Source organism: Scylla paramamosain, chromosome 11, assembly GCF_035594125.1.
Source record: "Scylla paramamosain isolate STU-SP2022 chromosome 11, ASM3559412v1, whole genome shotgun sequence".
Classification (NCBI taxonomy): Eukaryota; Metazoa; Arthropoda; class Malacostraca; order Decapoda; family Portunidae; genus Scylla; species Scylla paramamosain.
Genome location: NC_087161.1, coordinates 20,595,724 through 20,608,530, shown reverse-complemented (window position 1 = coordinate 20,608,530; position 12,807 = coordinate 20,595,724). Strand labels below are relative to the sequence as shown.

The following is a 12,807-nucleotide window of genomic DNA, read 5'->3' as shown; positions in this document are numbered from 1 at the left end:
CTACAGTTAACTTTCTTCAACTTCTTACTGTGTCCCTTTGTACTCTGTGTGTCTAAATTTTTAAAATATTCTTTGTCCACATTTTCCATACCATTTATCATTCTATAGATGTTCATTAAGTACCCTCTTTCTCCAGTTTTCAAGGGTAGGAATTTCCAACATTCTTAATCTCTCTTCATAGGTCGACTTACTCAACTCCGGAACAATCTTAGTGACTGCTGTTTGTACTCTTTCTAATTTTATAATATTCCTCTCTATATGAGGAGACCACACCTCTGCTACATATTCCAATCTTGGTCTTATCATGGAAATCAATAACTCTTTTTACCATTCCTTCATCTAAATATGAAAATGCCATTCTTAATCTTTTTAAGAAATTCATTGTCTCTCCTGTAATTATGTCACTGTGTCTGGAGTCAAATTTTCAGTAACTGTTACTTCCAAATCCACTTCCTCTTTTGATTTCTGTAACTTCACACCATGCATCTCATAATGGTATTGTATTATTTTCTTACTCTTACCAAACTCCATTACTTTACATTTACTTAAATTGAATTCCATTTGCCAAGATTTATTCCATCCATTTATCTTATTTAAATCATCTTGCACTACCATACAGTCATTTACATTTTCTACCCTTCTCATCAGCTTAGCATCATCTGCAAATAAGTTCATATATATATATATATATATATATATATATATATATATATATATATATATATATTATATAATTTCTCTCTCTCTCTCTCTCTCTCTCTCTCTCTCTCTCTCTCTCTCTCTCTCTCTCTCTCTCTCTCTCTCTCTCTCTCTCTCTCTCTCTCTCTTTTCTTTTTCTGTTACACATGCATTTAGCATGATCACAAACATGTGATGACACTGTGAAATAGGCAGAATGCAGAAGTCATAATTAACATACTTGCTTGGCTTATGTGGTATTTATACAATTTTTCTTACTTATTTTATTCTGAATTTGGAAAGTAACAGAAGAAGGAAGGATGAAGGAAAGAACATAATCATATTAAACGTTGTGATTTATTTTTCTATTTCCCTGAATCAAAGTTCTCTTCACATTTGCAGTTTTTAGCTTTTAGCCATCTTTTACCTCTGGAATATAGAATGGAAAAGAAATGTTGTTTAAAAATGGCATTTTTATTAATAGCCTTATTATTTATTTAACATTAAAAATTAAAAAATTTTCATCTATTATCTCAGCTATTTAATATTTGTTAGCTTAATGGATGTGACTATTACATGTTGATTTTTTCTCTTATAAATCCTTTCCATTGACTGAGGGATGAAAATTTTAATTATTGTATTTAACTATTAGTTTTGCATTTTCTTTTCTTTTTCATGTGCATATCTTTGATGCATGATCTAACCCTTTTTCTGCATACCCTTCACTTTGTTTCCTGGCAGATGAAGAGAGATGAAGAATTGGGGCATAGTGAGTTGGTGTGCTTGGTGCTTAGGACTTAGCATGGGTGGTCACACACACCCACACCCACTTGCCTCCACCCACACTAACCTCCAGATCCACCGCTCAGTTCTTTCCACCAGGTGAGTGGACATGTAAATTACAGGAAGGAAAGAGAGAGCGGAGGAATGATGTGGTATAGTAGAACAATATGAGAGAGAGAGAGAGAGAGAGAGAGAGAGAGAGAGAGAGAGAGAGAATGTCCAAGCACTTTATTCATCTTTTTTCGCCCAGATGCCAAGATTCTGATGATGAAACTGAAAAAGAGGAAGAGGAGGAGGTGGAAAAGAAGAGCTATGTTCAGAGCAGGCAATGTGGATCAGCCACCTCTCTCCACCTTCCTGACATTCCCTCCACTGTGGCTGTCCAGGTCCAGCCAAGTAATTGGAATCACTGATTCAAGTCTTGAGTTTGCAGTTCAAAGGGTTCTTTTTTAGAGGGAATGGGCTGGTGAGAGAAGCATGTTGAGATTACAGCAGATAAGAAGATGGTCACTAATGTAACAGGAGGTTAGGGAAGAAAGGAGGAAAGAAAGGCGTCAAAGGATGGCAAAAGAAGGAAGGACACATCTGAAGCATGAGGAGGAAAGAAATGTGAGGTGATGAAGGAGCACATTGTCAGAGAGGCAGTAAACTAGGTTATTGTTGTGAGGGAGATAGGAGGTGGGCAGGTAAAGTTATCATAGAAGGCAGGAAATTGGATCGAAAGGGAAAACACATTTAACAGTGAAAGTGACAGGAAAGTGAACAGCACCTTCCGGAAGAGATAGGAGAAAAAGTACAGTGTTGTCAGAGAAGAGAAGATGGCATGAACTGATAAAATGGTATCAAGAGATTGGAGTTGGTTAATTAATTATATTGTCTAAATAGTGTATGGGGATCATAGTTCCACTCTGTGAATGAGACTATAATGTATAGAGGCATGGGAGAACAGAAGACTACTGTTTGCAGGAAAGGTGTGAGTTGACTGACCTGTAAAACAGTAAAGAGAAGCAATGTTAATTTGAGTGTCAGGGATGATGTATGAAGGATATTTTACTTACAGGCTAAGGACATAGGATGGATACAGACCCATCATTGCAGACTGTAGGTAATATGTAGATTCCCTTATCTTGATATCCCATCTCTTTTGTATTTTCTTGTACACACATCTTACAACTAGGTAAACACACACGCACACACACACACACACACACACACACACACACACACACACACACACACACACACACACACACACACACACACACACACACACACACACACACGCACACACACACACATGGTGAAATGTGGTGGTTAACATGTTTGGCTCACAAACAAGAAGACCTGGGTTTGAATCCTGGGCACTGTAAGGCAAATGGGTGAGGCCCTGCTCTCCTAGCAGCAAATAGGTACTGGATGTAACCTGAGGGGTTATGACCTTGCTGTTCCAGTGTATGATGTGTTAGTGATCTCAGTCCTACTCAAAGGTGGTTCAATACAAGCTTTGAGCTCTTTCTGTAGGGGAACAGCTAGCTGGATGACCAGCAAACAACCGTTGGTGAATGACGCACTAAATAAATACCTTGCTTGGTCTGCTTACTTCTCACAGGTGCTGTTCAAATACACCGTCCAGACCTGCAAGATGCATCACATGATGCTCAAGATCCTGTTGAAAGTTCTCTGCATCCCCTGAACCCCTCTGAAATGAGGCTTCTCTCTGTCAGGCTCAGCACTCACAACAATAGTTCTGCCAGTACGCTAACAGAGAGTCCAAAGAAGCTGAATGTTTCCTCCCCTCAGCATTCCCCTACAGGAGCTATCATGGAGCCAGTTACTGTGAGTGTACTGTTAGTGATGGAAGGGAAAAATGAAGGGAGGGGAAAAGAATGAATGGGTGAGGAGAAACTAGGGACATTTAAGATCAGCCTGTACTTGTTGAGTAAAGCAAAATAAAAAGAATCCACATCTGTTGACATCTCTGCTTATTTTCTTCTAAATGAGTGAGCATTCTTTTGAGTGGGAACTGTCAATATTTTACTTGATCTTGCCTCTTCTAAAGAGTTTGTTTTTCTTTTGTCAAGGGAAGTAGTTTTGAAAATAATACAGCTCTGTCAGCATTTGTATTACTACCTTGTGTCATTCAGCAACAAGAATTTCAAGTATATTGGTGTTCTAGCAGAATTAGTAATATTCTTGTATAATTCATTTCTGATTGTTCATATGTATTTATGGATGTGGTTTTTGCATGTATTCATGTGTATTACTTCAGAACATGTATAATATATTTTCATCCATATTTTTCTCAAAACTTTGCATTATTTTTATGGTAAGCTGTGAATTTGTTGTCTTCTGGATTTGATTACATTGTCGTTTAGCCCTCATCTTCTTGATTATGTGTGTCTGTGTATCTTTCTCATGGTCTGTTTTGTGATGCATAAACCCAGATTAATTTTCTTAACTAAAAGTAAAGTTTTCATTAAGGTTGAGGGTGACAGAAGAGGACAGCTTAAATTTCTAACTCCTGAAGAGGCTGCCAGACCTCCCCGGCAAACACCTCATGTACCTGCAGTCCCAGGCCTTGTAGGTCAGTGAATTTAATTTTTGTCATAGTAATGTTTCTGAGACAAAAAAACTATGTACAGGGATGGAGAAAACTAAAATCATTCATTGGACTAATTGTAAAAGCATATTTTGATGCTCATTCATTGTTAGAACATGAAAAAGACACACACCCACACACACACACACACATATACACACACACCATATGTAGTGTAGTGGTTAGCACGCTCAGCTCACAACCAAGAAGTTCTGGGTTTGAATCCTGGGCATGGCAAGGCAAATGGGCGAGCTTCTTAATGTGTAGCCCCTGTTCACCTATCAGCAAGGAGATACAGGATGTAACCTGAGGGGTTGTGACCTTGCTGTCCCAGTGTGTGTGGTATGTCAGTGGTCTCAGTCCTACCCAAAGATTGGTCACCATGAGCTCTGAGCTCTTTCCATAGGGGAACTGCTGGCTGGGTGACCAACAGATGATCATAGGTGAATCACACGTGTGTGTATGTGAAAAGGGTGTGGCTGTTTTTGTTTTAGGGTTTGAATTTTGTGTGCACATTTGATTATTGTGCGACATTTTTTTTTAAAGCAAGGTCACTGGCCAAAGGCAACAAAAAAAAAAAAATGTATATATATATATATATATATATATATATATATATATATATATATATATATATATATATATATATATATATATATATATATATATATATATATATATATATATATATATATATATATATATATATATATATATATATATATATATATATATATATATATATATAAAGGCCCACTTAATACCAGGTCCCATAGAGAATTCCTAATAAAATAATCAAATAATGAAGGATAAGTATCTTGAAGACTCCCTCTTGAAAGAGTTCAAGTCATAGGTAGGAGAAAATACAGAAACAGGCAGGGAGTTCCAGAGTTTACCAAAGAAAGAGATGAATGATAGAGAATACTGGTTAACTCTTGCATTAGAGAGGTGGACAAATAGGGATGAGAGAAAGAAGAAAATCTTGTGCAGTAAGGCCACAGGAGGAGGAGAGGCATGCAGTTAACAAGATCAGAAGAGCAGTTAGTGTGAAAACAATGGTAGAAGGTTGCAAGAGATGCCACTTTGTGGCAATGAGAAAGAGGCTGAAGACAATCAGGTATAGGAGAGGAGTTGATAAGACAAAAAAGGTTTTGATTCCACCCTGTCTAAAAGCATGGTGAAACATACTATATGTGGATGGATAAGGCCCTTGTACAGAGTTAGCAGCTGGTTGGGTGGGGTGTGGTGGGTGGAACTGGTGGAGACAACTCAGAACGCCTAACTTCATAGAAGCTGGTTTAGCAAGAGATGAGATGTGAACTTTCCAGTTTAGATAATAAGTAAAGGACAGACTGAGGATGTTCAGTGTAGAAGGAGACAGTTGAGTGTCATTAAAGAAAAGGGGATAATTATCTGGAAGGTTAAGTTGAGTTGATAGGTGGAAGAATTAAGTGTTTGAGGCATTAAACATTATTAAGTTTGCTCTGCCCCAGTCAGAAATTTTAGAGAGATCAGAAGTCAGGCATTCTATGGCTTTCCTGCATGAGCCATTAACTTCCTGAAGGGTTGGATGTCTACAAAAACATGTGGAAAAGTGCAGGGTGGTATCATAAGTGTAGGAGTGGATAAGACATGAAGTTTGGTTTAGGTCATTGATGAATAATAGGAAGAGAGTTGGCAACAGGATAGAACCTTAAGGAATACCACTGTTAATAGACTTAGGAGAAGAACAATGTTTACCACAGAAGCAATAGAATGGTCAGAAAGGAAACTTGAGATGAAGTTATAGATAGAAGGATAGAAGCTGCAGGAGGGTAGTTTGGAAATAAAAGCTTTGTGCCAGACCCTATCAAAAGCTTTAGCTATGTCTAAGGCAACAGCGAAAGTTTCACCAAAATCTTTAAAAGAGGATGACCAAGGCTCAGTAAGGAAAGCTGTACTGGCAATCAGATAGAAGATTGTGAAGTGATAGATGATTAAGAATCTTCCTGTTGAGGATAGATTAAAAACTTTAGAGAGGCAGGAAATTAAAGCGATAGTAAGGTAGTTTGAGGAATTAGAGTGGTCACTCTTTTTAGGAACAGGCTGAATATAGGCAAACTTGCAACAAGAAGGAAAGGCAGATGTTGATATGTCATGGGAGGGACAGGGGGATGTAGTGCATCAATGTTGATTGATGTTCCTTTCTGTTTTAATTAAAAGGTTAAATTAAATTTTAGGGTATTTATTTAAAGTTGGTATTGAAGTACTTTTGCTTTGATTTAGTTTTTTGTTCAATTTAGTTTTGATTTAGCTTTTGTTAATATATGAAAAAATAGTAGGTTAGCTGCCACCAGTCATGGTTTCTGTCATATGGTATCACTTTATCTGGAGGTCTATAAGGCACTGGAAAAACTCCATGACAACCAGATTGAGTTTTATTGAAGTTAGCTTCTAAATAACAGATAAAGTTTTCAAATTATTTTTTTCTCCTGATTCACAATGATATTTCTAGAAATTAGTTCTGTTATATTGGCATTGTGGTACCTCCTATACCGGAAACAATGATAACTAATCAGTTCATAATAATAAAATTTAAATGAATATGTTATAACAAATAATTGGTGCCTCAGGAGTTTACCTTAATTTTTGGTAGAAAACATCCTAATTCTGTAGCTATTACATTCAGTTGTGTGTGTGTATCACTACCTTATCCAGAACAATTTTTTCTAATCTGTTTACATCCTTAATTTTGTTTCCTACCCCTAAAAAAATAAAATTAATAAATAAAATAACTGGCAAAGGGAATTTTACATCCTTCTTCTCTCTGTGTACAATGATGTCAATCAGTCTCTCACACAAATAATTAATACATATAGGCACAAAAATTGTTATTTTTATATGAACAAAACCTTTAAACAATCCAGGGTTTCAGGCCCTGATGAATGTACCTGTGGACAGTGATGTCAATCAGTCTCTGAAGCCAAAATCTTGCACCTAGCCTAGTAGCCTTATATACTGGCCGCCATACATCCCAGGAACTAGTCCTCTGCCTAGCTACAAGACATAGTTTTGCAATATCCTTAATAGTTTAGACCCCTTCCACATTCACAAATTCTTCTTGAACATTATTGCTAATGGTCCCATGTATTCCTGGATTCTAACTGTCTATTAATAATTTTTGGACCTAAATATTAGCTAATAATTTCTCTCAAAATACATAATATTATCAGTTCTGGCATATTTTCTCTTAATCTACAATGTTTTGTGATTGGAATTTTTCGTGTGACTGGCCCAGCAGAAGCTGGGAATATGGCTATTTTCCAGCTGCCTTGTAAATCAAGCGATATCACTCTGTACGCCTTCTTCATCTCCATAAATCATCATCTAATTTAATCATCTGTAGCTAACAGTTTCATTTAATTTTCTTGTTCTAAAGTTTTACTGATTGCAAAAGTATATATAAAATTTAGTTTACATAACCAAGAGGCAAGTATGTATTCATGACCATCCCTTTAGGCTATAAAAATGATTTCACAGGATTATTATTATTTGGATGGTATTCTTTTCTTTCTTTTTTTTTTTTATCTTTCCTATATGCAATTTTGTTCCATGACAGATAGACAGAGTTAGAAGAGTTTGACTAGGCAAGATGCAAGCACAGAGGCACAGTTTCAGAGAACAATAGGAGGGACCACATCAGGTCCATAAGTCTTTGGAGGATTAAGGTCAGTGAGTGCATGGAAAAAACATCATTGCAAAGAATCTTAATGGGTAGCATGAAATAGTTAGAGGAGGAGAGGAGAGAGAGGAACAAGCCCTGAATCATCCAAGGTAGAGTTTTTGGGAAAAGTTTGGGTGAAGAGTTCATCTTTAGAGACAGATGAGATAGCAATGGGGCCATCAGGTTGAAATAAAGGAGGGAAAGATGAAGAAGTAAAGTTATTGGAGATGTTTTTAGCTAGGTGCCAGAAATCACATGGGGAGTTAGATTTTGAAAGATTTTGGCATGATTCTAGGTAGAAATATAAAGAGCATGATGATGGAAAGTTCAAGTATCTTTAGTGTACCACTTCTCTATCATGTATAGCATGAGAACAGGCTGTGTTAATCCTTCTCTAAAAACACTGTATACTACATCTATACCTTGTTCACTGTCAAATGTAGGTGAAAACAATGATGATCACATTTTTCTTCTTTTAATCAATTGACAGAATATACTTCAAGGACTAGGAAGAGATGGACATGGAGTGGTGCCAGTTACCTTCGATCTTTGTGGGGACTTGAGGAACCAGTAAACTATGCAGGTCAATACACTCTCCAGGGTTCCTCAAAACCTGTCAAACTGCGCAGCCCCAACACACTGAAAGCCATTTCCAGTTACCATGGCCATGCTGATACCAGAGACATCCCTGTATGGTACTCATTTGGTAAGCTGGAGCTGGCTGTCAGATACTGCCACATCTCTAAAATGTGAGTAATTGTTTTAGTTTCTTGGCATGTTATTTGATATGTATGTGTGCAGGCATGCATGTATATGTGTATATTTACCTAGTTACCTAGTTGTATTTACCTAGTTGTGGTTTACGGGAGAGGAGTAATCTCAGTATCTCATCTCTCTATCTATCCAGTTTAGTCTTAAAAGCATGGACAATTACAGCACTGACAATGTCTTTACTGAGTTCATTCCATTTGTTCACACTTCTATAAGAAAAACTATACTTCTTGATGCCTCTTCTACAGTTAACTTTCTTCAGCTTCTTACTGTGGCCCCTTGTACTCTGTGTTTAAATTTATAAAACATTTTTTGTTTACATTTTCCATACCATTTATCATTCTATAGATGTGTGTGTGTGTGTGTGTGTGTGTGTGTGTGTGTGTGTGTGTGTGTGTGTGTGTGTATTTACCTTGTTATATTTACCTAGTTGTATCCCATCTCTATATCCATCTAGTTTGGTCTTAAAAGCACTGACAGTTTTGGCACTGACAGTTTTGGCATTTACAACATCTTCACTGAGTTCATTCCATTTGTTCACACTTCTGTAAGGAAAACTATACTTCTTAATGTCTCTTCAACAGTTAACTTTCTTCAACTTCTTATTGTGTCCCCTTGTACTCTGTGAGTCTAAATTTATAAAACCTTTTTTGTCCACATTTTCCATACCATTTATCATTCTATAGATGTTTATTAAATCTCCTCTCTCTCTCCAATTTTAAAGGGTAGGAATTTCCAACATTCTCAATCTTTTTTCATAGGTCGATTTACTCAATTCTGGAACCATCTTAGTGACTGCTGTTTGTACTTCTAATTTTATAATATTCCTCTTTATATGAGGAGACCACATCGCTGCCAGATATTCCAATCTTGGTCTTATCATGGAAATCAACATCTTTTTATAATTTCTTTATCTAAATATGAGAATGCCATTCTTACTCTTTAACAAATTCATTGTCTCTCCAGTAATTTTATCAATGTGTCTGCCCAGACTCAAATTTTCAGTAACTGTTACTCCCAAATCCACTTCCTCTTTTGACTTCTTTAACTTCACACCTTCCATCTCATAATAATATTGTATTCTTTTCTTACTCTCACCAAACTCCATTACTTTACATTTACTTAAATTGAATTTCATTTGCCAAGATTTACTCCATCTATTTATCTTATCTAAATCATCTTGCAGTACCATACAGTCATTTACATTTTCTGCCCTTCTCATCAGCTTAGCATCATCCACAAATAAGTTCATATAACTATCTATTTCTTCATTTATGTCATTCACATATATTACAAACATTATTGGTCCAAACACTGATCCCTGTGGGACAACACTAGTTACTTTCAGCCAAGATGAATTTTGGTCTTGCATTACAGTTCTCATCTCTCTATCATCCAGATAATCCTCCAACCACTCCAGCAGTCTTCCTCCAATTTTTTCATAATTTTTTTAAATCTTCCATAGCAATATTCAGTGTAGTACTTCGTCAAAAGCCTTCTTTGAGTCTAAGTAGACACCATCTACCCATCCATCTCTCTCTCTTGCACAGTATTGACTACCCTTGAATAAAAGGACCATAAATTCATGGAGCATGATCTTCCCTTCCTAAATCCAAATTGACAATTTACTGAAGCTTTATCTCTTTCCAAGTGTTCCATCTATCTTTCCTTTATTGTTCTTTCACATAATTTTCCTACAACACTAGTCAAGGACACTGGTCTACAGTTTAGTGGATTATCCTTATTTCCTCCTTTGTTTATTGGTGTAATATTTGCTCTCTTCCAATCTTTTGGTACTCTTCCCTGTGATAGTGATGTCACCACTAGACTGTGTGTGTGTGTGTGTGTGTGTAATATGCTAACTACTACTACTACTACTACTACTACTACTGCTACTGCTACTACTGCTACTACTACTACTACTACTACTACTACTACTACTACTACTACTACTACTACTACTACTACTACCACTACTACTACTACTACTACTATTTCTGTGACTACCATTACTATGACTACTACTACTACTACTACTGCTACTGCTGCTGCTGCTGCTGCTGCTACTGCTACTACTACTACTACTACTACTACTACTACTACTACTACTACTACTACTACTACTACTACTACTACTACTATTTCTGTGACTACCATTACTATGACTACTACTGCTACTACTATTACAGTAGAACTTCTGAACATGAACAAGTCTGAACACAAATTTTTCTGAATCCGAATGGCATATGAATCCTGAACATGAATTTTTCTCTGACATGAATGTGCCATCTTGGCCTGCTTTTATGACATGTATAGAAATAAATGGGATGGGAATTTGTGGGGTTTGTTTCCTCAATACTATTCATAGATTCTGAGAGTAGACTGTCCAACAATACTCTGTCAGCAATTCACCTGCTTCATTCATTGCTGCCACACATGAGCTGTGTCTCCTACATGGTGTTATGAGTTGCATTACTATTCACGTCTTTTTTCTGTCTTTTCTGTGCCTGCTATGTCAGGAAGGATACCAGTGGCCCCTAGCAAGAGAATAAAGGACTCCATTACCATTGTAGTGAAAGTGATTGAAAAGGATGAGAGTGACATGTAGGTGATTGGCTTTGCAAGGATATCTGGCCAATCACTCTTCCTTCTTTATTATTTATTATTTCATTGATATTTTCCCATTGAATGCTTTTAGTAATATTAGTTACTAAGAATAATCCTTTTAGTGCTGAAAAGTGCTGTGATTGTGAATGTTATGCACATTATAGGTGAGAGTGAACTGAATTGTTTTCCTTTGTTTTTAATGAGAAAAATTTATTCTGAATATGATTTTGTTATTGCACATATTAGTACCCAGAATGATCAATTATTGCTTAACCACCTCATTCACGCAGCAAGTATATAAACAAAAGCAAAAGTTTCTTCCAGTTATCTATGTTACTTTTTGGAAGGGTAGTTGACTCCAGTCTAGAAAGGACCTTCATTCTCTTTCTTGCTACAGCAGGATATGGACTTTTTTTTCCCAGCTATGTGTTTTCACCAGATTTTTCTCTTTTCCTTGCTTTTTCATGCTGTTTCTGTTCCTTAATGATTGTGCAGAGTATTTTGTCAACAATATTTTTTTTTTCTATTATGTTACAAATGTGTTTTTTGTGTTTGAAGTCTGTACAATCTGTTAAGATATATCCTCATTTGGATTGTATCTTGTATAGTTATTTTTTTGTTCTTTTCTTCACATATGGAATTATGTATTGTCTTATCTGAATGTCAGTTTTGCAATATAGACTTGAGAACATTCATGGATTACACAAGGGTTCTCATGGCCATAAGTATAAACACAGTATGGATTCTACTTCATCTGATGTTTTGGAGACCAGAAAAATTGTCTCATGCCCATTCTCTGGCACCAGCAGGTGTGAAATTTGGTACCAAGTGGTTACCAGTCTCCTGTTGCTGGGCTAGGTTCTGGGGTTCAAGTGGCTGGTGCCTTGGAACCTGCACTGCCCAGCTTTGCTTCCTCATCATCACTGGTGTATTCTGTTCCAGAGCAGGCTAGTGTAGTAACTGTTCTCAATTCAGGGAGTTAGGTCATTCCTGCAATGAGTATTTCTGGTTCTTTGCTTCCAGCAAGCAGTAGCTATGTTCAGGGATCCAGTGTTAGTCACTCATTTCCTATAATTGACAACTAAGCCCCTATGTCCAATCAGGGCAGGGGGGATGGTGTTTGCCACTCAGTTCTTTCACCTATAGGCTGAGGCCCTACCTCCAGTGAGCAGCTTATATTAATTGTATTAAATGGGCAACTGGCTCCAATCTCATAGGCAGGGAGAGAATTTCTCAACCTCCCTGTGCCTGAGGGCTCCGCATTGGCTCTGCTCACTGGTGTGGAAAGGACTCAGGGATGTTCCTTGTTAGCTCACCCATTTATGAACCTTCCCCACTCTCACTTGACCCAAGTGGTTCATGAGGAGGTTTAATTACAGTCTGGTGGTTCCCAAGCTTTGCTTAGCTTCTTTCAGATTGCCTGCTGACTAGTATCTCTTGACCAAATCTTTTTATTAGACTGAGAGGAGCTATCTTAGAATCTTCCCCTCTTAATGATGAGTTTTCTTTTCTCAAATCCTCAGGGAACAGTCTGTCTTTATCCTGCAGGAGGAGGCAGTAGACACCTGCCAAAATGATAATTACTCCCTGTGAGGTCTAAAGCACTGTTCAGGGGGTGCTGTGAACTTATCATTAAACCCAGCTGTGACCTCACTGAACATTTCCC

General features: G+C 37.1%; 1 protein-coding gene across 8 annotated transcripts in view; it reads left to right on the top strand.

The window, feature by feature from the left end:
- LOC135105048 (carnosine N-methyltransferase-like) overlaps positions 1-12,807 on the top strand; it is a 56,177-nt gene that overhangs the window by 30,057 nt on the left and 13,313 nt on the right. For 2 of the 8 annotated variants that reach the window (XM_064012955.1, XM_064012956.1), the window contains exons 2-6: positions 1,420-1,560; positions 1,712-1,857; positions 3,071-3,297; positions 3,943-4,045; positions 8,254-8,512. In XM_064012955.1, the coding sequence (XP_063869025.1) occupies positions 1,430-1,560; positions 1,712-1,857; positions 3,071-3,297; positions 3,943-4,045; positions 8,254-8,512 (866 nt within the window). In that variant the 5' untranslated portion in view covers positions 1,420-1,429. Of the gene's footprint in view, positions 1-1,419; positions 1,561-1,711; positions 1,858-3,070; positions 3,298-3,942; positions 4,046-8,253; positions 8,513-12,807 lie in introns of those variants that run through there. The other 6 variants (XM_064012958.1, XM_064012957.1, XR_010270680.1 and 3 more) reach the window with 5 other exon arrangements.